At 41.5% G+C, this 27,144-nt stretch overlaps 1 protein-coding gene across 7 annotated transcripts in view; it reads right to left on the bottom strand.

Moving 5' to 3' along the window:
- Positions 1-1,634: 1,634 nt before the first annotated feature.
- The window catches only part of Chst9 (carbohydrate sulfotransferase 9), a 254,222-nt gene continuing 228,712 nt past the window's right edge, over positions 1,635-27,144 (bottom strand). For all 7 annotated transcript variants that reach the window (XM_087896241.1, XM_085700093.2, XM_085700092.2 and 4 more), the window contains one exon: positions 1,635-4,919. In XM_087896241.1, coding sequence (XP_087752367.1) covers positions 3,840-4,919 — 1,080 coding nt within the window. In that variant the 3' untranslated portion in view covers positions 1,635-3,839. The remainder of the gene's footprint in view (positions 4,920-27,144) is intronic.

The following is a 27,144-nucleotide window of genomic DNA, read 5'->3' as shown; positions in this document are numbered from 1 at the left end:
GTTCCCAGGTGGGCAGAGTCTACTGATTAGCACTTTCTGTAATAGAAGAACACACAGGGGTGTTGTCTGGAAGCAAGGCTTCTGCTACTCCACATGCCAGGCAGGCCCAGAGCTGAAGCTGCCCCAAGACACCAAATGTGAGGTCACAGCAGGGTGATGCCTACTGCCACCCAGCCCATTTGTCCCCAGTTCCAATAACTCCTCCAGATATGCATCACAGCTTTCGAAATTTCGTGTATCTGCTTACAAGCTCTTTGCTAAATACTATTCATTTTAAGAGATAGAGAATAAGTTCTTACAAAATTTAAGATGTTTCCCTCCTTCTAATTATGAAGGGCAGCCAAGTAGTCCCCGAATTGCTGGGGAATGTTTTATAGACTGTGACGTTAAGAGAAGATAGAATGTGACCACATTTCCATCGACTTAATGGGTATTTTCAAACACAAATGAGGAAATCAGAAAGGTGCGTATTTTGTACATATACATTCTGTAAAAGTGTGTGGCAGTATCTGGGCCCAGTCACATCAACCATGCCTATGCATAGGTGGTTTCCAGTTAAATAAACTGTTGCTTTAGAATCATTGTCAACTTGTTATCTCATAAGAATTTAGGACAGGGATAGCAGAATAGCCTACACCAAGCTACTCTCCAGTATTAAAGCAAATAGATTCTTGCTGGTTCCTCAGAGGAAGTGTAATCACATCTCGTGCACACTGGCATTAATATGGGAAAGTTGAACATTTGCAAGGTTGAGTCTGGATTAGTTCCCTTGTCTTTACATTCATGAAATTATGTTTGCCCAGTGCTTCACCCACATGACTTTCTGTACACAAGCTGATACTATGAATGTGAACTTGAGTTGACCCACAAAGAAGGACAGTTCAAGGAAGATGAATGAAGCTGACTTAAATATAATGACAGATCTAGGATGGTAATTGGCTCCGAATAAAAACATCTAAAGGAGGGGGTATATAGTAGGTTGTTATTCAGTGAGAAAAATCAAAGCTGGTCTGTAGAATGCACAGCTGTGTACAGTGTCAGCCTCAGAGTCTGACTGAGAAAGGAGTGAAGAGTGATCTTTAGTAATATAGGCAGAAAGAGTCAGAAAAGGGCTAAGTGGAACTGTCCCCTCTAGGTGTGCTCCACACTCCCTACGGATGCCTGAAGCACAGGAAGTACCTAAATCTATATAGGTTACTGGTTTCCTATTCCTGAATACACGCCTACGATAAAATTTAATTTATAAATCAGACATAGTAAGAGATTAAGAATAACTAATAAAAAGAGAACCCTCCTGACAATACACTATAATAAAATTTATGGCAATGTGTTATCACCCACCCCTTTCTTGAAACACCTTGTTGGAATGCACCTCCTTCTCCCATAATAACGTGGAGTGATGAATGCTTGTCCGATGAGACGAGGTGAGGTCAGCGACACAGGCATTGTGATGTCGCACTAGACCATACATGAAGGCACTTAAACACAGACACTGTAATCCTATGAAAGCTAATTTGATAGCCGAATGGCTACCATGGGTAGGTAGCATATACAACATGGATGCACTGGTTAAAGGGCTCACCGAGATTTCATGTTAAATAGAGAGGAAGTGAGAAATTTCACTTAGAATGCTGTACAATTTAAAACTTACAAGATGTTTATTTCTGGAAGTTTACATTTAAGATTTTCACACTGAGGTTGAAGAGGGTAGGTAGCCTGGACTCCAAAGCCTGAAACCACAGGTAGAGTGGCAAAATCTCACAGCCAAAGTTACGGAGTGATGAGGGAGAGCATGGTGCGTCTCTTACTCCCCACTACCGGAGGATTTGTGGAGGCTTAAACATGGCGCACAAATATGTCCCCCAGTGTATGAGAAATACTAATATGAGAGAGTATTTTTATTTTTCCTTTCCAGAGCTATGAAAGTGGGGGGCGGTTAAAAATATATTTTTGCTGTTATCATTGTTTCTTTCTTCGATTTAGGAATGCTGCCTTTGCAACAGGCGCTGTCTAAAATGAGCTTGGAGTGGTGTGAGAATAATTGTTCAGGTCTCTGAAGTGTTTATCTTTTCTCTCTCCAGAAAAAGATAATTTCAAGGTCTCCAAGTTACTAGGAATTCACCCTACCCAGCACAGAAACACTTTAATTTATATAATTTGGATTACTCTGTTTAAGTGTACGGTCTAGAGGCACAAAGAAATGGGGTGGAAAGTAGGCGAAGGTTGGTGCGCGGGGTTTAATGCTGCTGCTGCTGCTGCTGCTGCAGCCCACTACAGCTCACCCACTCCTGTGAGATGCGGAGGAGATAGGGCGGTGTGTGCACACAGTGAAGCAATTTATGAATACTCAGCCATGAAATGGAAAATCAAAATGAGACACGTATGACTACAAGCATCTTGGTCTATTAATATTCAAATATTAAGACCTAGCCTTCTTAGCAAGACAGCTGGGTATTTACTGATCAAAAACGATAGCTTAGGAAGAGAAACGTGTTTAAGAAACATTTCCACAGGATTTGATTGACATGTGGCTTGCTTAAGTCAGGCTAGTAGTTAACTAATTAAAATGTACTTCTCATCTGAATATGTCTTTAAATTTTAGATCCCTTGGAAAAAATTTCCAAAGTGCATTACAACTTCTCATAAGGGTGACACATGGTCTTATTTTCCAAAGACTTTGATTTAATATTTGCATGCAGTGGTATTTGACTTTGTTAGTATAGAGTATTTAAACTTAGGAAGAAAATACCTTAATTTGCTTATGCATAAGCCTATTAAAAACATTTCTAGGGGCTCTTGTTATGTTTATCCTCTAGAACATAACCTGTCTTTGAAGTGGTATATTAGTTCTTAAAAAGTTATTCCCAAGCTGAATAATTAGACTGCAAACAAAAGCTATTCTTAGAGGGTATTCTGCATAGAAAGTTCTGCACATGGTGCTTTAATTCAAGTAATATTCTTATAAAACTCTGCTATTGTTAGAGCTCTATATTCAGAATGGCAACTTTTGATTTTGATGATTATTCCATCCTGAAACAATTGCCCCCTTTCGAATTAAAGCAGAATTAGGAGCACATTTCTATCTGATGATGTTTAGAAATGAGGACCTGCTTGGTTGTGTTCATTTGTCTTTTCATGGAGGGTTCGGTGCCCCGCCTCCCACAAAGAAAATCAATTCCCTGAAGTTTCTCCTGGAAGAGAAAGGTTACTTTTGCTGTTTTGATCTTAGCATGTTGTGCATTTTTACTGGCTATTAAAAAAAGTCACAGCTTCATCTGTTTTTCTGTTCTACTCTCATATTGTAAATCACAGAGTGCCTACAGACCAACAGTAAAATGCCTATGCCCAAGCATTTAAAAATGGGTCCATCATCACAGTGGATAGGAAGACCAGGGTATAAGAACACCACCCAGTCATTTGATGCATGTGCTACAGACTGCTAAGAATAGGTTCATTCATGTTAGAAGGTTGATGCCAGCATTTGGATACATATTTCTCTCCTTTTTTGACCCCCTTAGCTTACATGCAAGAGGCCTTCTTGGTTAATGCAACAGTTGGCTAGGTTATTGCTGCCACGGTATGTGCCACAGTGCCAAAACAGCTCTTTTCCCAACATTTAAAAGCACATTGAGTTGTTTATATGTCTCCTTGAGATGATTTTCCAATAACTTTGTGCCAATTGCTGTCATACTCTTTGGTTAAGAAAAAAATCTTCATTCAATCAAGACAGCTTCACTTAGTTAAATTTCCCCCATACAGAGAATTGTAGGAAAATTACAGGAATTGATTTGAGGCCATCATCATTAAATCAATGTAGGGCTTTAGAAAATGAATGCAAATTATAAATGTAGAGTTGTGTAATTAAACATCAAATAGTCCAAGTGATAAAAGTCATAGAGGCGCTGTCTTTCCGCTCTAGTCAGGTCCTTTAAGTACTGCCTTACCACTTGAGCACTGGTTCTTTCGTCAGACGAGTGCCTGTCCTTAAAGTTTGGAAATTTCAGCTCCTTTGGGGCACCAATCAGCTGCAGGAAGTAATTGGCATCTTCTTCTAATGTTTCAAACTTCCCTACGAAGTCGTAGTTGATCAAGCACGGATAACAGAGTTTGCTGACCTTTTCCCAGTGGATATCCATTCCAACCGGACGGCGAGCATCCAACAGATAGTAGACAAATTCTTTGAATTTTACTCCGGATCCATTATTTAATGCTTCCACACTGGCATTTGGTCGATATTTCTTTATAATCGCCTTTCCAAACACTGGATGATAGTAACTGTTGGGATGCTCGAATTTATCCCTAAATGCTGACACTAATCTTTCCATGGGATCTCGAACAAATACGACTTTGGTATAGGCTTTTAAACGCACGTCTATTCCTTTTAAGTCAAAGCTATCTAATGTTTTCAGATGTTTCCCATAGTGAACAGTGTCATGGGAAATATTGTATGCAGAGGAAGCCAATCCATTTAGGACCATCAGAACCCTTTTCCAGTTAGAGCAGCCAGCCTTTGGCACTTCACAGTACAGAGTTCTGTGTTTGTCTTCTACATAGATTCTGGATACTATATGAAAAAGACTGGATTTGGGATCATTTAATCCACCATATTTCTTGCAAAACTCATGAAGGAATGACCGACGTTTCTCTTGGGTTGCATCTGCTTTCTTCCATTTTTTGCCTTGGACTGAACTTTTGTTTAAGGGCCGAGTGACTGGTGGCCAATTCATCTCAATGGGCTTCTGAAAGGCTTGAGGTTTAGCTACTTTGTGCATTTCTTTTGAGGTATCTGTTGATGACTGGGGAGCTCCATCCTCCCCTTGGGCATGGTTGCTCTTCCTTAAAACCCTAGTGGGTCCCCCCAGGTTGAGCAGATTTCCCCTTTTCTTCTTTAGGTCCCCAGGCATGTGCACCTTGGAGTTCTGTTAAAACAGGAAGAAGACATGTTAGATGCACATTCCCAAACATGAGGATAGTAGATAAAAACTTAGCATCTTTGTTTTCAGATGCTGCAGGAGACAGTACATTGAGTATAAACTAGTAGAAACAAGTCAGCAGGACAGGCTGAATAAACATTTTATAGTAAGATTTTTTTTTCATAGAAAACCCAACAATAGAAAGCAAAAATTCATATCCTTAAGATGGAGATGAGAGGGCCCTGAAAGTTCTGTTTTGATTTTGTCTATAATGCAATGAAGTAAAACTCAGTCATTCCGTGTCTTAGTGATTCCTGAGACTCACCGAGTCTGTTACTCCAAGTAGTATCACTGAATGGACATGCAACCCAGCATTATATTTAGACAGCAATTTTTGTTGTTTTAGGGGTGGGCATTTTACAATATATAGAAGAATTTAAATTCATACATTACAGATTAAGACTTGTAGCAAGACTAATTATCAAACACTAACAATCATCTCGGTTTCATTAGCATTTACTAAAGTAATGTATTTGTTCATTTGAAAAATAATTCATTTAATATGATAACATTAGTTATAGTCACAATACTAGACAATTTTGTTCATGGATAAGGTTTTCCCATCTTCCCTACTTGGAGAAAGAGCAGAATCCAGATGATGTCTTTGATGACTTATTGTGCAAAAGCTGTTTTTTTCCTAGCCTGACTTAGTAGTTTACTTTTCAAGTGGTTATCTTTGAATTATTTCCTTCCTACAACTTGCATTGTCTGGGAAGGGGAAGACATGAAACTTGGGTTTTATAGGCGGTATTTCTAACAAGAACAAAACTCTTAAAGACTTTGGCTTCTACTCTGAGTAAGCTAAGGAGCTGTTGGTGGGCTGTGGACAGAGATGGGCATGCTCTCGCTTAGACTTGGGAAAGACAGATGATAAATGTTTAGGGCCTTCAGTGCAGTATTGGAAAAGTTAACAGATAGGTGAGAGAGGGATACAAGGCACCACCAGAGTAGAGATAGGAGAAGAGGGAAAACTTTCTGATAGTTGTTGTTTATAATTCCTGTGTCTACGATAGTCTATGGCTGATGGTAGTTGCCCTCAAATTTTGTGAATGAGTGAATGGACTTTGGTCTTCAAAGATAATTAAGAATTTTTTACTAATTAAGTGAAAGAGCAGAGAAATGCGTAGTGGAGTCCCCTTCAGACAGAGCGGGGCTTCATGAACTTAAATACAAGATGGCCAAGGAGGGTTTGTTAATAATCTTTAATTACCATAAACCAGCCTCATAAAAGACCTGCTGCAAACTGTCTGCCCTGTTGAGACAGCTCGCTGCTCTCTCGACTCTACAGCTGCTCTTCTGCTATCTTTCCCAGAGGCCGCCAGGATTCTTCAAAGCCCCGGCTCCTTCTTTGTTCTGATCAATGATTTATGGCCCAAAAAGTTGTTATCAATTTTATATGACTTTCCTGTACATTTGAAAGATCATAGAGTTATTGGCAGATGTGCATGAGGAATGCTTCACATAGGACTGTAACAAGCTGCCATGATTATTTTTATGTTACTAATGCCTCTATTATCACTACAAACAAAGACCATAACTATTGCTACTTCAGGAAAAGTAGTAACTATTTTATCACCGTGGTAAAATGAATCTCAAGTTTCCTCAGTTGGTCATTACTATCCACACTGTGATTTGTGTGTCTCTGTATGCAACCTAATCAGCTACAATTTTGTTGCCCCACAAATGAACCCAAACAGAAAGAAACTCAGCCTTTTGCTGCGCCTCCAGATCTCCGTTGCCATCAAATTCTTCTATTTTGAGAATTCTAGAATATTTAATTTTTTAAAATATTTTCTCTTATTAGAATCCCATATTCTGATAATTTCATTCTTTCTCAAGTAAATGAAACTTCATTATCTGGATCCATTTCTCCCTTAACAAAGAAGTAAGGGGCTATTCCCTTGCTGTCCAGTTTCCTTCCAGGAGAGCTTGAGAGAGACCTCTCTTCCTGTGAATCTGTGTTCACTGAAGTCTCTTTGCCGTTCTCTTGTCCCTGGTCTCTGTCTCGGAGACCCTGGCTCCTAATTCAGATGCTGCACCTTTACTTCTGCTCTTAGCACTACACATAGTAACTAACGCGTAGCACACTCAGCCTCCTATCCACCTCATCTTTAATAGACGTCTCCACGTCACACACATGAGTGACGTCTGAGCCCTCGTTTCTCAGACCCCCATTGCCTGACTATTCTCTCATTGTTTTTTCCCATGCCCAAACCTTTGTTGACTTGAAGTATATATTCAGGCTTCTGGCAGACAGCACAGCTGGTTCTTCAGCACTTAATTCTCAGGAAGTCCCTCTGTAACTAAGCTTTTCCAAGCACCCCCTTCTAAGCCGCGCTCCTCGCAATCCCCTCCCTGCTGGATTTCTTCAGAGCACAAAGAACCACATGAAATGACTTACTTCTGTCGTTTCTCTTCTTACCCCACCCCACCCATTGCTTTAGAATATTACCACCAAGGTCTCAATTCCTTGTTCTCTGTGGTTCAAGCAAGAGATAACACTGAATTAATAAATGTAGTTATGGCTTAATGGTGACTTCCAAAATTTATGGTCTTTATTAAAAAATAATGTTCATCAGAAGGTTCAGGTTGCCTTAGATAAATAATCAACTGATTTTTGTAAGGCACTGAAAAAAAAAAATCTGTGCTCAAACAACGCTTTGGCAGAAGAGCTACAGGAAGAGGCGCTTGTGCTATGGTGGGTACGAGGTCCAGCGCTTTGCTTGCCTGCCAATCAGATGGTTCTGAGTCACTCGGAGTTGCTTCGAGCCTCAGTTGGGCTTGTCAGCATTCTGGGTCCCCAGCTCTCAGTGCTGACACGATGAAGCAGAACCTCTGTGGTTGAGGCTCCCAACTGTAATCAAGCAATCTCTCCTAGAGTTCCATAGGCTGTGGCCGCATTTGGTGACCACACGGCTTCAGGGACAAAGAAAATTCAGAAAATAAAACTGTGTCTGAGGATATCCTCTCTTCCTATTGGGAACGCTCTACAGTGGACTTGAATACTTTAAAGAGGAGACAGAACTCAAATGTAAGGTCAGATATCTTGTCAATCTGTGAGTGGGACAGATTCAATGCTTCCTGTTTATCCCACCTTTGTCAGATGTCCGTGTTCTCCAGGCAGCTTTAAAGTGACAAGTTCAACAACATGAGTGAAAGGCTCACCATTCACTAAGGGTTAGGTTTCTGACCCTTGATAGATTTTTCTCTCCACGCTAGCCAGTTTCTTGTACTCTGATTAAACTGAGGTACAGAAAAAGACTCATTCTCAAAAGTCAGATGGCAAGAGGCTCACAAAGTGTTCCAGTCTCCCAGAACCCATCACATCATTACTATTTATTCTATAAAAGCTGTTATTAGGGCCTGGTGCCTTCCCCCTTGCCATTCTGCTCAGATCTGCCTCCTTCAATTCTAACCAAAGCTTGCCAAGAGTGAGGGATCTTAATATTAAACTATAATATGCATCAATGTAATACTAATATTAAAGTTAGTGGCATGCTCCCCAACAACGACAACTGCAACAGGAATAAAAAGAGTGAAATCTTAAGTCAGCTTTTCCTTTGAATCCTCCCAAGCTCGTTAATATTTTTGATCAGGGATTTATACATCTGAGAGCCTTTGTAACAACGGGAAAGAAAAGTGACTATTTTCATCATGTCTGCATTCTTAAAAATTTATTTCCTATCTTTTATATACCCCTCAATACTGTGATTTCCTTTTTTGCCCGTGCCTCATTTCTTCTTCCTTGGGTATTCTGTAGTGTTTTCTCAACTTGTGTTGCTGCAAATGACTACCAAATTAGTCTTCCCCAGATACTCTCTTTTTCATGCTTTGACAGTTTGGACTGACTCTGCAAGATACACACTAAAGTCTTGATCCTCAGGCGGCATCTGGAGACTGCCTTTGTTGGGCCACTTCTCACTGCCATTTGAAGATGGCCACTTAAAAGAAATCCCACACTAGCTCAGGACTGTGTATAAAAGAGAGTTATTTATTTAGGGGTAGACTCACAGATTACAGTTCTCTGCACGAACAGGGAACAGGAACCTAATTACAATGCCACCGGAAGAGAGACCAGACTCATGCTTTACATTGGCATATATAGTATAAGAGGCCCTGCCTAAGAGGGCAGGTAACTTAAAGGCTACTGGCTGTAAGAATTCCTGAAGCAGCCATTTTCATCTCTCTTGACACCAATTTTCCCTCCATGTTCTTTCCTTCTCACTCTCGGCACCTCATACACTCTGTCCCTCTTTCTGGGACATTTAAGCTCTTCTAAATTAATACTTGATCTTAGCTTCCTTGTGAAAACCACCCCAACTTCTATCAAGAGGCTTCATTGCCTTCAAAGACAGTGAGTCTATACTATTTGACTTTTATAACTGGTGATAAAAGAGTCGGGGCCTGCTTGTTTGTCCCAGCTGCCTGGCTAGCTTATACACGAAATAACCATGCAGAAACTGTATTACATAAAACACTGCTTGACCATTAGCTCTAACTTCTTATTGGCTAACTCTTACATATTAGTTTAACCCATCTCCATTAATCTGTGTGCCAACACGTAGCAGTGGCTTGCCAGAGATTCTAACCGGCGTCCATCTCAGGCAGAGGATCCATGGCTCCTCTCTCTTTGTCCCTCTTCCCAGCATTCAGTTCTGTCCTCTCCACCTACCTAAGTTCTGCCCTATCAGGCCCAAAGCAGTTTCTTTATTCATTAAGCAATGAAAGGAACACATTAACAGAAGAACCTTCTACACCAGTGTCCTGTTTTTTTTTTTTTCCCAACATAGCATTATTAATTATTTGGGAATGTCACATAATGCTCCCCATCAGACTCAGTTCCCAGTCTTCCCATAGCTCTACTCTCCACATCTGTGGAGTTAAATAACGTCACACTGAATCTGAAAGTTTCATTCTTATTAATCATCCAAGATCACTAAATCAAGGATACCTCCTCCGGGAATTGTGCTCTCCACCCATCAAAGTTGCTGGGAGCCTTCCAAACATCAGGTGTGTGCTGGATGCCAATGATAAAAAGAATGAAAATCTGGGGCCCCCTGAGGAAGCCAGGGTTTAATAAGGTTGAAAATGAATAGTTTAAGAAAATATGTGGTAATTGCCATGGTGAAAGGATGCACCAGACATTTGGTGAGCAGTGAAAGTGGTACTTAATGTATCTGAAGAGATGGGGGTGTTGCAAATAAAATGATATCTCAGATGAGTCTGAGATGAGGACCGGGAGAGCAGGACTGGGAAGGCCAGGGGTGTGGTGGGATATTACTTTTACTTGGCAAAGATTACAGTTGTTAATGCTGCCTTTGTTGAACGATGTAAAGATGGGTTGCTTTGCCTGACTAAGGCACTGGATTGGTCTAATAAAAAGCTCAATGGCCAATAGTGGGGCTGGCAGGCAGAGAGAGTAAGTAGGAGGAGGAATCTAGGCTTGAAAGAGAAGGAGGAGAAACGGCCAGTCAACCAGGCAGCCACCATCCAGTAAGACACAGAGTGGGGCACACAGGAAGAAAGAAAGAAAGAAAGAGAGAGAGAGAGAGAGAGAGAGAGAGAGAGAGAGAGAGAGAGAGAAATGTAAAAAGCCAGAAGGAATAATGTGGATAAAGAGAAACAGGTTAAAGTAAGTTATAAGAGCTAGCAAGAAATGAGCCCAAGAGAAGGCCAAGCATTCAGAAGTAATAATAAGTCTCTGTGTCGATATTTGTGAACTGGTCAGTGATCCAGAGAAGGTCTGTCAAAGGATGTAAAGGAATGTGTGTGCTGACACCAACGGTCCAGCATCAGGTGAGAGAACAAGCAGGCAGGACTTGGACTAAGATAAGTGGCCCGGGAAGGCTTGAGTCCATGCAAAAGAAGTGTACATTACAATATGAATGTGAGTGCATGTGCTTTGCATGATGCTTGTGTGGCACTCAGAGGAAAACCTTGGGTGTTGGTCCTGAGGCACCTTCCACCTTCTGTTTGAAACAGAGTATTTCAGTGACCTTGAATCTTGACAATGAGACCAGGCTAGCTCACCCATGAGCTTCCAGGGTCCACCTGTCTTTGCTTCCCATATTGCCAGATTTAGGATCATAGGTGATTTTTTTTTCCTGCCTCATTTCCTTCAAGAGACCCAGTACTCTCAAATTCTATTAAATGAGCTAGGTAGCATCATGGTACAAGTTTGCAGGCTGCTCAAAGCAGAGGAAAACAAGTTGTTTACAGGAAATTTAGGGTCTGGTGGTCTGTAGTCCCCAACAAGTGGCCATACCAAGATCTTTATGTGTGTACTTGAGATTTGAGCTCAGGTCTTCACGCTTGTGGAATAAGTGCTTTTACCACTGGGAGTTGCATTTGTTTCTTTAAAACTGACATTTCGCTCTGGTGGTAAATGTGTGTCTTTCATGCTTGTTACAATTCTCTGCTTATGATGTCATTTTGGGTGACTCAGATGCTGCTGTAAAACAAGTATGTTGAAGAGAGGGTCTTGTTGGTCAGGGAGTGCACTGGTGATGAGAATACTAACCAAATAGATGGCTGTTTCCTCTTTTCCATATCACTTAGCGTTTAGTTCATTTAATTCTATGGAACCATTTGTGACGTCTCTTGGTCGTAGACATGGGTGTGGTCACATTTCTTCACACCAGCACGAAGACTTAATTGCCTGTGGTTGGTAATAAGGGCACTGATAGAATTGGGTGACATGCACTGGAGCCAGTTCTTTGTGGGGCTGTAGATCAAAGCCTCTTTACACAACAGCTTTTTCTCTCTCTCACATTTTGATTCAAGGCTTCAGAAGTTGAATATATAATTATGTGAGATGGAAAATCTAAGCTAATTTCTATAAGACAATAGGGCTAATTCAGAAGCATGTGATTATAGAGTCCTCATAATCCAAAGTCATTTTCCCATCTCACCCTAAGCCATTCCGTGAGCAAAGATCTCCTGACTAAGGAGGAGCCACGTGATAACTGGATGTCTGCAGCACAGCTACTAACACAGACTTGGTCCATGAGCGTCCTTGTTCCAGAGGAGGGGAGAAAGAGATGGAAAAGAAAACCAAAAATGACTACAGGCATGGCAGCTATAGTACGACAGAGGAAGAGGACAATGCCAGACCGTACGGAAAGGGGCAGCTGTGCCGGTGAGCCGGCTCAGTGGATAGGATGCTTCCTGCTAAGCCTGATGACCTGAGTTTGATCCCTAGGACACACGTGCTGGAAGGGGAAAAACAATGCCTGCAGATTTCCTCTGACCTTTATTGCATGCCCCGGCAAGTGTGTGTCTCCACACATGTACATGATGGGTAAATAACATGTAAAAATTATATAATGTGAGGCAGTTAATTTTAGTTTGGAGGCAAGATAGGACTTCTGGCAGATCTCACGTGGATACAAAATCCCTGTCTCCTGTCTTCTGACTTATCCTCTCGGGAGTGTTCTTTTTGGCTTACCTAGCTATAGCACAACCCAGGAGCTGGCTGTTTTAACCATGGTGTCAATCTGAAGATAAAATCTAGGCATTCACATTCTTCTGACAGATGAAGGGCCAGATACGGGGCATTTAACTAACATGCTTGAGTGAGCACTGGAGCTGCGCCTTCACTGGATTTAACCAGGTGTCACTTGTTTTCAGCTCACCATAAATAAAACAATATATTCTTTAATATTAATTAAGTGAATCAGTGTACAGAGAGTGGCAGACATGAGGCTGTTGGAAGAGAAAATGAGCATCAGGAACAGAGACTTCCAGGTCAGGCAGAAGTGCTGTCTGTTGTGTTGTTTCTATCCGGGTAACCGTGGTTACTCTAGTTTGTTTTTAAAACTTCAGCTTCCTTGTGTGTACAATGCAGGTGGTTGGCATCTAACTTGTTGGGTAGTTGGATTACAGGAAGTGAAAGTAAAGATTGCTTAACATAAAGTCCATTCTTTGTAAATGTTACATACTTTTATTGATTTAGTCAATGTGTATTTACTTATTGGGCAACTTCAAGGTGACAAGCATTTTCAGTGCATTAGTTTTTTCTCTGCTGTTTTTCTCTCCTTCATTGTCTTTCCCTCTCACCTGAACTTCATAGCAATACACATACACGCGCGCGCACACACACTCACACACATTCAATAAAGAGGGTGGAAGAAAAGAGAATGGTAGAGATACTTAAAAGGCAGGAATGGGAAGGAAAAAGACCAACTGAAGCAAAGACAAAGAAGCAAAAGTGAAGGAAGCACTAGATGGGTCGTGGGGAAGAATAATCAAGAGTCACTGGAGGTTGAGGACGACGCTAGGGAATTTCAGATGGCTCCAAACTACGTACTGGCACAGCGGCACACATACACCTGCACTGACACACACACGTACATACACACACATAAATAGTAATAAAAACCTTTAAAAGAATTATTGCAGGCCAGGCAGATGAGTCCAGGAGGTGACCCTGGAACTGGGATATGCCAAAGGGATAAGGAGGATCAAAGGCAAAGGTCAGCTCAATAGGGCGAGTTGAGGGATTCCTACAGGTTGAAGACTAAAATTCATAAGTGGAGGAAGCTATAGCATGGTTAGAAGCATTAAGACTGAGTTGATCAGTTGAGTTTGAAGACCAGTTTGCTCCACCAAGTCTTCCACCTGATTGTTGGGAGATCTGGAGACAAAATCTTTCTTTATGATGCTCATAAAACAAAGACTGGGCCATGAATTGTGGGAAAGAGGTTAGTTTAGAGTAGATTCCAGGAGACTCTGGGAGGAGTGTGGTGTGGCTCATAAATTAGAGAGGAGCAGGCAGAGGGCAGAGGGTGAATCACTAGGCAAGTCAGTTGAGTAGGAGTAAGGGCTGAATCTCCTTTAAGGAACTCCCTGAGGCAACACAGGATACATGCCCCAGAGTCACTCCCAAAATCCTGTTACAGCACTCAAGCATTCTTGGAGGAGAGACCTGGCAACTCTAGCTGCTTGACGGCCATGCAAGGCAGATGCACAGGACGGAGATGCAAGCGTGGGCAGAAGCTGACAGCTGGTCGGAGTGCAAGGAAACAATAAGAAATCAAAGAATGTGGGAAGGCAGGGTCAGCACACTTAGATTAGCAAACATTCCAACACAGTCGTTTCTCATTTTTAAAGGGGGGGGGGGTGGTTAAACCAAGCAACTATTTCTGGACATGCTGGGTCGGAAGTGATAGCATTGACTGGAGCATAGGATCCCAGACACTCTGTGTTATCATAAGTAAAGGATTCTAATTCTGACCCACCATAGCTGCTCTCCAATTGGAAGTGCTTAGTGTGTGTATTTGTGCCTATATGTATAAGACAAAACTGAGAAAATAAAAACCAGAACACCTCACAGCTAGCTGAACTGTTGTCCTTCTATGCTGAAATGTAAAAAATCCTTCATCATTGAAGTCAGTCTTACAGCCTAGCAAAAACTTTGAACAAGAGTCTTCCTGGGTTACATTATCACAGGTGATGCTAAAATCTTACTCTTTTGACTGATCCTCTGGGCGGCAGAAAAAAAGAAATCTTTCTTTTAAAGAATTAATTAGATAGTTTTGGACAGAAGTTACAAAGCACAGGGTGTGACACATCGTTCTCCCAAATGTCAGTGTGTCTGGTCTCCATGTCTTCTCGGGGCTCCTCTCATCCATCATGCTGCTGCTCAGCTTCAGAGAGGCTTTACTGTGGCCATAGTCTCTATGTGCAAACCCAGTGAGTGCTCGACCTAGGGTAGTTATCCATAGATCACTGGGAATCAATGAGGGGGCTCAGAGGAAGACACTGTCTAGCTGGGTGGAGATAAGTAGCCAGATTAATTAGTATATCTCTCCTGTGGGCTGTAGGCTAGAAAACAAGGGTAGGCATGGCCAGTTATGGTAATGAAGGGAGGGGGAGGAGAGTGGGGGGAAAGAAAGAGGGGGTGAATTAAGAGAATGGTGGGAGCTGGGCTGTTAGCATAGAAGGTTTGATTCTTGGAAGCAGCACATGCTTCTGTACGCGTGTCACCTACCATCTCGAGGCATTTCAGCCACGGGGAAGCAATTCCAAGAGAGAGGACGGCAGGCCACTGCAGGAATACATTCCATGGGTCTTATTTGGTGAAGCCTCTGCTAGCCTCAGATCAAATTCTCCTGTGTCAGCACCTTGGAGCGTCACACATGCCCCTCTGGCTGGTGTCCTCCTGCATATGTGACAGTTCAGCTCTACTTAAGGCGCCTCCCCAGCCCACAGCTGAGAGCAGGCAGCTCACACTTTGGTGTGTTACTATGGCTCCCTTCGACTCTGAGCCAGGAAAAACGCTGCCTAGGGCACTAGAACTTGACATGGAGATCCTGAGGCTGTGCTGTGAGGATTTCTTTCCAGGATTTTAGTCTGAGGATCCCGAGAGGGAAAATGATAAGGCAAAATCAAGGGGCAAAGCAGGATAGAAAAAAGTAGTGGAAGGTGTCACGATAAGGGACCAGAGTGCATTGAACTGGAAAGAGTGGTGATCAAACAGGCATTTGCAAGGACGTATATACTTATGTATACAGAAACATTTTTAATGTTATTTTGGATGGTTATTTCATTAATTCATTAATTCTATGACTTCTACAGAGTCCTAAAATGGATCATATCTTTGAGGCAACTGTACTTGACTCAAAGTGTGCATGAAAGAGCTATCAGAAGCAGCTATGGCCATGGCCGTGGTCTCTCTTTCTGTGTCTGCTTTCTTTGCAAAATCAGTTCTAGAGTTTTGGTTTCAAGGCAAGAGTCCTCAATTTTATTCTCCAGAGCTGGTGTATGTTAAATTCCTCCAGGCCCAGGGGTGCCTGCCTTCTGCTAATTACAGAGTGTAATTGGCAGAGGAGGGGGAGCCTTGAGCTTTCTGGCTAACCTATTCTGCCACCGCCTTTAGGCAGAGTTCAAGACTCAGCATTACAGCCCCTACCCCCACTTACTCCAAAGCTAGCTGAGCAATGCTGAACAATGCCCATAGCCAATAGCTTTGACAGCTGTCAAAGCAGCTGGCTACCAGCAGGGGCTACTGCTGACATTGGTCACAATCATCTTTCCTATCAAGACACTGATGATAAAGATTCTAAGTCAATTCCAGAAAAACATTTATCATAAAGCAAGAGACCCAATTCTTGAAAGTTCCTGCAGACTTTGTACCTTCACCAGCTTTCCTCACTACAGCCTTTTGTCTGCTGAGAGCAAACCTAGCTTAGCATCCCTTGCTCAGAAGGAATAGCAATGCTTATCAACTCCATCTACTCTTTATGTAAGGAAAAAAAGCCGTCCATGGTAGGGGAAAGGACTGGGCTTTTTGGTGACACCCCTAGTACACTCATCTGTTCTTCAGTCTGGATTTGAAGGAAGCCTTTCTCTCCATCTGGGGTTAACAGGCATTTCCGTATCTCTCCAGAAGAGTGAGGCAGTAGTTGGGTATCAACAAGCAATGAATGCTCTAACAATAACAATAATAATCTCATGCTTTGGCGTGGGCTGGGCTCTTGGTGCTAGAGATCTGTGTAGAAGCTAGCCCTGCGTAAATGTCACACTGTTCCTCTTCTATCGGAAACCGTGCTGAGGTTGTGACCATCTGCTCAGCTTTCATGCTTGTCTCGGAACAAAGCTGCTGAACTTTATGGCATCTTTAGCTTCTCTGCCTCCCCATTACTGTCAGAAACATCGAGATACAGTGATTATGGGGTGAGGAGATATTCACTCCATCCACAAGTGGACTTTCTAAAAACATTTAATCTGTGACTTGACAGTTAAACAGTTACAGATCTGGGAGAAAATGGAGCTAGTGTTTGTGCTTGCGGATTGCACTTGGAAAGAGGCACTGTAAACTCCTGGGGAGATGGGGGACATAACTTTATCATCGCTGAGACACTAGCTTTATGATGCTGTGCCCATGAAAATATGCACATTGAGAAAAAAGGTTGTCTTCTGTCAAGAGTAAGAGGCCAAATGATGTTCAGTGGTATCCTCATCTAAATTCCCGTTCTTATCACCAAGACTGTCTTCTCGGGGTGCCTAGCACAAGGCTCATTTAAAACCACGTCTGTCTTTGTAAATGTTCTGAAAGATAGAAGTCACATTTTCCAAATGTGCCGTGTTTGGGTTTATTTCTCTGGGAATCTATTGTTCTAATTTTAATGTTAATTGATTGATTTTGTTGATAGACAATTTCATACATACATATACTTTGATTAATCCTTCATTATCTCTCATCCATCACATATACCCCTCTCCATCCTACTAATCTTGCCTTTCTTGGGCACATGACTTTTCATTTTGTTTGTTACCCATTTAGTTTAATAGGGGCCATCTGTAATCACTGGATCGGAAGTGTCCATTAGATCCAGGTGGGTCACTGGGGAGCACACAACTGCAGATAATGATTTCCCTGCATTTGGAATATCAGTAGAAAATAGTTCAGCAGCAAAGAATAGGTCTCCTTGTCTCCCTCCCCCATTCACACCTAACTGTTGATGAGTTCATTCTTTTCCAGACCGAGTGCAGGCATCCACAGCTGCTGTGAGTTCATGTTTGCAACATCTGTGTCCCCTCCCCCTAGGAGATGGCATTTCTTTTTCATATCTTCTGACTCTCACAACTTCTCCATCTCTTCATCCACATTACTTCCTTAGCCTTAGGATTCGTCTGTAACTTATCCTTGGTGCTTGCTTTGGCTTCCTTACTCCTCGGTGTGTGTCTCCAAGGTCAGTGGTCTCATTCTCTTAACTGCCTTTATGCAGACACTTTTGTCTTCAGCACTTTCTTTATTTCCGACTGTCAGAGCTGCATTACTTCAGATCAAGGAAGACAACCTTGGGGAATACGCAGGAGCACAGACCAATTTGTAAAGGAACCCTGTGAGCCAAGGCTGCTTGGGAGACATACATCCATACCTTCTTCAGTCTGGGAGGTGGAGCTATGTAGGCAGGGAGTGTTGGCTGTCTGATGAAGATACCCCACCCCCTCACCGGCTTCATTTGCATCCACAGCAACTCTAAGTCAGCACATCAGATTTCTTGATGATTAAATCGGAGTGCTTGAATCAATCTCTCATTTTAAAATGTGGACCTTAGTGGTTATAAAAATTAAATGGAACAAGTATAAATACTTGCTATGTGGTTTACATTTATTGAAGCTATTTTAGTGACAAATTATGTATTTTTTGCCAAGATAATTATTTTTCTATAGTAACCTTTGTGGTAATTCATATCTTAGTTCATTCATTCCTTCCTTTACTCAGAATCTAGTCTCTATCCATCTCTCCCTGAGACCGTCCACACCCCACTATCATCGATTCACTTAGACACCTTTTCTCCCTAGGTCTAGACCACACGGCTGGCAGAATTAATGAAGCAATACATTTATTCAAGAAGTATTTATTGAACACTTGATATGTGCCCTGCTTTCTGGTTTTGAGACTAGAGGAATGAAAACTCTGATAAGACCCCTGTTCTCTGTGGTTCTGACGTTTATGTGGGTGAAGACAGATGAAAAGCAAGTCACTGAGCAAATGAAGGAGGACGTTTAAATGGTGCTAAGTGGATGCATGCACTAAATCAGAGCGATGTGTTCAAGTATATGAAAGAAGAGAGGTAAGGCTGCATTGAACAGATGCCCAGGGAAGAGCTATTTGTGGATCTAGTTAAGCTAAGAAGAAACATGAGATATGAAAGCAAGACGGTTCAGGTCTGGGCAGAAGTGGGTGTGTCGGCCTTGTACTGAATGAATTTGGACAGGTGGGAAGGCGGGAGCAGGTCTTTGTGGTTGGATCAGGAATGGCCCAATGGGACAAAACAAAATGAAAGAAGAGGGAGGACTAGGCTCAGCAGGATTACCAGACTGTGGCCAAGACTGTGGGATTTTCCATGCATATTTGCATGTGGTGTGCATACATGTGTGTTCAACTATGTGAGACACACACATGTGTGCATGTGATTTGGAGGCCTCAAGCATCAAGTGTCATTCTCTATCATGCTCCACTATAGTTACTGACATAGTGTTATTCAGCTGAACCCAGAGCTTGTGGACTGGGTACCTTAACTAGTCAATTTGCTCTGCAGAATTCCTTGCCATTGCCTACCAAGTGCTGGGTTTCCAGGTGGCTGCCACACCTCCTGGCTTACCTAGATCTGGGGATCTCAACTGCAGCCCTCACCTATGCAATATCTCTCCAGGCCAAGACAGTGTTCTGTAGCAGAGATGTAATGTAAGCCACAGGGAATCATAAGATGTGATTCACACTCTATGACATCCACCCTGATAGTTGGCCAAGCATAAATAGAATTGTGCTTGCAAGAATGGGAGAAGAAAAACAATACAGTGGTTGAGCAGTGGTTCTCAACCTGCGAGTTGTGACCCCTTTGGGGGTCAAATGACCATTTCACAAGGGTCGCATGTCAGATATCCTGTATATCAGATAGTTACATTCTGATTCATAACAGTAGAAATATTATAGTTATGAAGTAGCAAAGAAATAATTTTATGGTTGGGGTCACGACAACATGAGGAACTGTATTAAAGGGTCACAGCATGAGGAAAGTTAAGAACCACTGCCCTAGAAAAAATCCAGCTTCTTGTAACAGAAAGGTTGGGTCAAAAGGGGAAAATAGAAGACGCCGTTTGGAATAGTTTCATACTAACCCTGCTGAGATTATGTCCAGACTCAAAAGTGTTCAGTCCTTGTGTAGTTTGCTCTTAGAGTTGGGCAGTCTTGGAGTTTAAAGCGCCCACCCCCATGATTCTTCTTTGACCACTGACCACTTTTCACCATTGTCAGTTTCTCTAAATTCCTACATTATCTCAACTGCCTACTTAATAAGGAAGCAAGCAATATCAGATACCATGCCTTCTGTTATTATATGTTGCTTATCCCTCTGCTACCCCTTGGAATAGACCCAGTGTTGTACTTTTTTCCACATCCTTTACAATATAGCTCTAGACACATGGTATGTGTAGAAGTTGTTTATTGATTGATGGAAAGCATATATTACTGGTATTTGTCTCCAGTGTTTTCCTGGTATGGAGGAGGGTGATTATCTGTCAATATTCATTGCATCATTAAGGCACTATACAAGGCATCAATCATCTCTGAGATAACCAGATGAGGCTTCAATGTAATCTCTTTCTATTTTGCTGGATAATTTCACTTGCTTTGGAAGTTTATGAGGCCATAAGTGGCTCCCATCTGCCGATGAACATATTTGGAGGAGTCATTTAGTCTCAAGTATGGAATACTTGAGGGGAAGTTAAATTGTAACTTTTACATTAAATGTCATCTTCGTAACAAAACCAAAATTGGAAGCATGTGTTCAATTTTGGTCTTTCATTTTCAAAGCTCTAGGTCAGGCAAATAATTAATTTCATTTGTTTACAAAGTAGATTATGCCTAATAAAATCTATTTTGTTTATGGTCACATTTTAGTTAATCCATTGCTTTGGAAAATGAGAGAAATCTGATTGGCTAATCACTCAACATAGTAAATTGCATTATTCTACATCCACAGAACACTGGCCTAATTGAATTATCCAGTAATTGTATGATGAAAATATTCTTTTATAATAGACTCTGAGCCAGGCACAGCAATGATGAAATAGTTGAGAATCTTGTTTATTCCATTTCTGTTTGATGATTGACCACAGAATATAACATTACACCTCTGTGGTTAATAACTCTTTTTTTCCACATTAAGGCTCATAAAGACAAGAGCGCTTTCATTGACTACTTCCTGGTACTCTGAATTTTCACTATTTGAGTATATTTTCTGTCCTCCGCAGACATTTGTTTCTCAATAAGTGCTACTTTGCAAACTAAAGCTCAAACGAAATTGGTCTTGCTTTGTGCATAATAAAATGATAATTGTGGCCACTTTCTCTCCCCAGTGAAATGAGAGTTAGAGAACTCTGCAGGGCATTGGTTTCCTCTCTTAAGGGGCTTTTCAGTTGGGCTTGTCAAGATTGCTGCTTCACTTAAAGCCATGCTGGCGAGGTAGGAAGAATAGTTATCCCTTAGTACAGTAATCCACGGGTCTTTCCCATCTACCTACCATCAGTGCAATCACCTGCAAAGCTGCTGTCTTTCTGCTCAGCTGAGCCTGTCTGCTTTTCTGAAGGACTTAGAAAAGCATGATTTTTCCTTTTCCTCCTTCTTATCGTCCCTGCTCTTGCCATGCAGCAACTCGTCTGGCACGTGACTGCCTGCTGACCTCTGTGACTACCGCGTGACTCGCTCTCATTCTCTTCCGCATCCTCTTTCCTCCTGACAGCTTCAGGTAGTTCCACCTTGCCTGCCCCGATGTTTGCTTAAAATTGAATACAATTGTCCTCAAGAATTCTTCAGAGTTGGTTCTAATTTCACCTGATTAATAAAACTAAGAATCCAAAGAGGGTACCCCAACTCTCTTTGGTAACACTAGTGAACCTTAGGTTTTGAAGTGTGCTGCTATGTCCTGATATAAATATTCCAAAGGATACTGCTGATCGTTTTGTTCGTAAACATTAACGAGTTAAAACATTTCTGTTACCCCTCTCACACTTAGGGACAAGTGATAGGAATGGAGAGTTATAAAATTATAAAAATTCACAAGAGAGAGGAAGCAAAGGAAGGGAAGGAAGCAGAGTGATGAGAATTATGGACCTGTTTCACAATCTGTTAGATGAGAGCATCTCAGGTGATGAGATTTGTTTGCATTGGAAAGAATTTTTTATTCTTTCTAATAGATGCAACATGTTTAGTATTAAGTTTCAACAATATCCCAGTCTTCTCAGATGAGCACCTATACAATACAATCGTGATTTAAACAATGAAGAACTTGAGAGTCAGCACCCCAGCCTTCTCAGATGAGCCCTATGCAGTAAAACGGTGGTACAAACAGAGAAGAGTTTTTAAGAGAGCATGCAGGAAGTCAGAGGATTTTCTGGCACTGAAAAGCACAGCGACTGTGTGATGCATGGCAAGAAGGAAACTTTTGCTTCAGACTTTACTTTCCATCCATGACATTTCTCTGTGTGTTCTGTGGAGAAAAGTCGCCTGTGGGCAAAAGATTATCCCACTGCCTACCTTTCTTTCCTCTAGTTTTTAATCTTTTTTTCAGGTAACAAATTATTTTTTCTTTGACCAGATTCATATGATTAAAAAAACTTAATTAAAAAAGTAATTTAATGCTCAACAGGGACCGTCACAACAAGCATACGCTCTTTTTGATGGAAACCCCTTCAGAAAAGGGGTGCCCTACTCCACAAATGCTACGGTCTGAAATGGTGTCACTGCATCAGTGTTGGGCTAAACTGTGCAGCTTAGTTAGGTGCTTCAGTTGGCCATGAGTGTCACGGAGGAGCCAGAGGAACAGCTTGCACTTACTGGCTTCCTCTCCTTTGGTAAGGAGAGCAGAGAGACACAGAAAAGTAGTTGGGCCTTGAGATGTAGTGTTGAATGGCCTGACACCATTCTAGTGTTGCTGCTGACCACACCTGAGTTCTTGAGCATACTACTTCATCTAACTAGTTTTTGAACCCTTGCCTCACAGGGTTATTGCTTCAAAGTTTAAAAGGTAATTCTACAGAAAACCTAGCATTTTATTTCTTCGTGGAGAGTTTATAAACAATTAATAACAATACCACCTACCCTCCTTTTATTTATTTAATGCTAATCTTGGCAAAATTTGGACAGTCGACACCAAATATGTCCACTTTATGGCCATGGGTCACATGCAGTCACAAACAACCATGACTACAATCCAGCATGAAACCACAAGCTTAATAAAATCTTATAAAATTTTATTTTACCTTTTACTAACATGACTGGATAGTTATGGAATGTGAACTTTGAAAATGACAATGTCGTGTTATGGTATCAAAATGTTGGACTTGCCTGTCAGCTAAACCCAATCTGAGTTTCGACATGTCTGAGTTTCGACATGTATAAAATGGAGAATAACATACCCTGAGATCAAATGGCAATCATAATTGTGGGGTGCAAGTATTCATAATCACTCAGTATTCTTACCTGCATGCTTGATTGCTAACTGTTTTCTCAATATTTGTTCCAAACAGAGTTTGACTTAGTATCCATGCTTTTCGAGCACCTGTGATGAAACGGCTCATCCACTTCATTCCGAAGAGCTGGCTGCACTTCGGAAGGGTGTGAGTGTACTTCCTAGCATGCAATTTGGCTTAGAAATGCCGATAACTCCAGCTCAGGGGATCTGACAGGCCTGCCTGTAAATGTGACATGGGTACACCCACATACAAATATATACATATAAATAAAATGAAATCTTTAAGTAAAAACATAAATCAAAACTCCAGAGTCATTTTCAAACTACCTTTTTTGTCTTACACCATTTCTAGAAGCCCTTACAGAAAAATTTAATTTTATTGGCTCCACTTAAGGAAACAGCCTTGATATTTTTGCTTAAGCATTTTTTAGGTCCCTAGCTTAGTTGAACTTTTGGAAAGACTGTCATTTCTAAACCCTTCTTTTCAACCACAGAGAGACCACCACCTTTTGATCCAATTCAGTTTTCAAAGATTTGTAAAGAGACTCACAAATTGGACAATTTAAAAAAGTGCAGCTTCTGAATTGAGAAGGTAATTTTTTTCTTTTTTTTCTTTTTTTCTTTTATTTTTTTTATTCAAAGTTTATTAAATTATAAAAGTTTCCATTTCCGCCCCTCCTCCCAACACCGTCCCACTCCCCGAAGGGGAGAGGGTTAGAGAGAAGGGAGTAGGGGAGGAATGGGGAAAGCTCGGGGGACTGGGATGGGGGGGAGGTAATCTTAAAGGAGTTTGGGATGAGCTCCCCTCCAGTTCTGTTAGGATGAAGGTACAAAAAGAAAGTACCATGAAGTCAGAATCATCTCTTTGAGAGATTAGCCATTTCAGTAAGAACAGTGTAAATTAAAAAGTTCTAAGGTTCACGTTCCACTGAGAAGGCAGCAGTCAACAGCATTGGTATGTTTAGGTTCAGGTAAGAACCTAGGTAACTTTTAACCCAAGCAAACTTAGTTGTTAGCGTACTTTAGGCTACATGGACCATAGATATAGAAGCAAAATAAAGACATGGGTCCTCCTAGCTCCTGATTCTCCCCCTTCCACCTGTGAGATCATTATTTAGAGAGATCGTGTGCAGTCTTGACTTGTTCTTACAGCTTTTTGGTTTAGATTTTTACCTGGGAAGGGCTAAGGACAACACCTGGTTTCTGCAAGTGGCACACAGGTTTGAACACAGTCAAGTGCAGGAAATAGACTGTGCATATATAGCAGCAAGTCTGGCCACTAAGATTATAGTTCAGCCAGTGGAAGAATTTCTATTTGATTAATAATTGGTTTGGTCATTAAGATGTGCAAGAACTGAGAATGGACATAATGATAATCCAGGCATGAGTTCTTTCCCTTGGAGAGAGACTATTTAAACATAAGAATAATATTGCAGTAGAAATAATCAAGATACAGAGTTAAAAATTCAAAGGTCTACAACAAATGGGCTGACAAAATGGGAATACAGAAAAAAGAAATTATTTGAAACTTACAGCTGGGTTCAATTTTAGGTACACAAATGATATACAAGCATAGATTAGGGTTAATGCATTGATGGGATGGTTTTACAAGTTTCACTAAGTAGAGTACATACAGAAGTAAAATAGAAAATCCTATTGGGTAACAGGAACATTCTTTCAAAAGAAAGACCAGGCTTGAACTTCACACTGAAAGTTAGAACTTTATCTAACTTTCTAAATGACTAGAGATGGGAGATTTTCATTTCTTACTATGTAGAATCACGGAAACTGCTAAAACTGCAGGGGTCTCAGTAGAGTTCCCCTAGCTTTTGTGAAGTCTAGAGAGAGGGTGTGAATGAGCTATGCATACTGTTTGTCTGAATACTTACAAGACCTAATGTGGAAATGGAAAATTCAGAGTTCCTTTGTCCTTGTAGGCTGAGTGGCCACTGGAGGTCTGAATGGCAACATGGACACTCCGGGTGAAGGCAGAGTGGAAGCTGACTGTGGGCTGGGGATGCCCAGACAATGACTGTACCTGCCCCAGTCAAAGATGAAAAATGTCCCTGGTAAAGCTTTCAGGGTACCTGGAGGGTGGCTCCCAACTCATACCTTTCCTGACTCCATATCTCCAGAAGGTTCTAAGTACTACACCAAACTGTATCCATCACCTCATCACACTCATTAGCAGGACACTGAGGGGTATGGTGTACATCTATGGCCTCTCACCTGGAGGACATTGGCAGATATGGAGAAGTTAAAGCATCTGCTTTCTCTGGTTCCGTGGGCACAGGCTGTGATTCCTATTTTCCTGTCTGTCCCATCCTTACCTGACTAGAGGCTCAATTAAGTGTCTATGTCTTTCTCATACTCTGGATGTTCTTGTTGGTTATAAAACTTGTTCTGTTTGGTGGAATTGAGACAAAGTATGACTCTGTAGCCAGGGTCAGCCTTAAGTTCTTGACAATCCTCCTGATGAACTCTCCTGAAAGTTACTGAACTTTACGACAAGAGATGAGGAAGGAGGAAGAGGAAGGATGAGATGAGTAAGAGAAAGGGAAAAAAGAAGTAGAGAAAGGACATCCAGAAAGAAGAAAAGGAAGAAGAGGAAGAGAAGAGAAAAAGGTGATGGAAGAAGAAGAGAAATGAGCTAGGAAGTTATGGCTCATCTTTTTCCAAGGAGCACATACTTCTGAATTTATGCTTGATAGAGCCTTGCCATGTATGCTATGGAGCCCTGTCATGCACACGATGGAGCCTTGTCATGCACATGGTAGAACTTTGTCATGAATGTGGAGAAGCCTTGTCATACATGTGGTGGAGCCTTGTCATGTATGTGGTAGAGCCCTGTCAGGCACATAGTGGAGTCTTGTCATGCACGTGGTAGAGCCTTGTCATACACGTGGTGAAGCCATGTCATGCATGTGGTGGAACCTCGTCATGCACAGGATAGAGCCCTGATGTAGTATTCCCCTCTGTATGCTGTGAATATGTTTTATTATCAATGGTTAATAAAGAATGTGCTTTGGGCCTCCAGCAGTGCAGAATAGAACAAGGTGGAAATTCCAAGCAGAGACAGAGGAGAGAATAAAGTAGAGTCAGGGAAACACCATGTAGGTGCCAAAGGAGATAGACACCAGAAAACCTTACCAGTAAATCACAAACCTCATGCTGATATATAGATTAGTATAAATTAACAATTTAAGATATAAGAGCTAAGGTATAAGAATCTTGGGCTATTAGGCCAAGCAGTGTTGTAATTAATATAGTTTTGTGTGGTTATTTCTGGTCTGTATGGCTGGAAACTAACAAATTGTCTCTGTCAACAAAAATGGTGCCCAACATGGGGCAACTGTCTTATGTCCGCATAAAACCAAAGAGAGCTTAAAAAGGAATTCTAGACACAAAAGAACAGAGTTTAACACGGTTTTTTGGTGGTCACATTTTTTTTTAGATGGGCTCTGTTTGCTGGTGGCGAGCAGGGTTGCCACGTCTCCCGTAAGAGAGGTCTTCCTGATTCAGCATTGGCAGCAAAGGCTGCATGGTTTCTTTAGGGGAGGGCGTCCTTGTTCATGCTTGTTGCAGTAACAGCTCTAATTCTTTCAGGAGGCCAAGCAATTAAACGGGCTCTGTGAGCAGCATGTTACACACTGCTGAATGGTGATATAGACCTGCTGTAACCCTGGAGCTGGGGCAGTGAACATGCCTCTGCCGCGTTGTACTGGGCAGAGTCAAGAAACATGACCTCAGAGTTGGTCCCAATCACACCCGCTTAGCATTTAAAAGAAAAAAGCACTTCTGGTTCGAAAATAATTACAGATACACAATAAAGACAAATTCAGATGGAAAAGACCACTAAATGTGTCACAGTGTTGGGTCATTGTATGTAGGCTTGGGAGAAAGGAGAAATAGTTATTAAAAGAAGTAATTTTTTTTAAAAGTAAAGTCTATAAAGAGACAAAGTAAAGAGAGTCATAGATTTAAAGAGTAAAGAAAAATAAGCCACATAAAGCTGCATTATGTACATTATTGTGTTTTCTGTGCAGTTTTTGACTGAGAGACATTTCATTGTATGGGCTTCTAAGCTAAACCAACATATATACAATTTTAAGGTATCTTGACTTCAAAATTTTGGTCTAGGGATATGTTGCTTTGGAAAAGAGGTTCTGTTTTTGCTTACACAGAGG

This window comes from Myodes glareolus, chromosome 13 (genome assembly GCF_982192425.1).
Source record: "Myodes glareolus chromosome 13, mMyoGla1.1, whole genome shotgun sequence".
Lineage (NCBI taxonomy): Eukaryota > Metazoa > Chordata > Mammalia > Rodentia > Cricetidae > Myodes > Myodes glareolus.
Note: the sequence above shows the minus strand (reverse complement) of the source record. Positions and strands in the feature narration are given on the sequence as shown.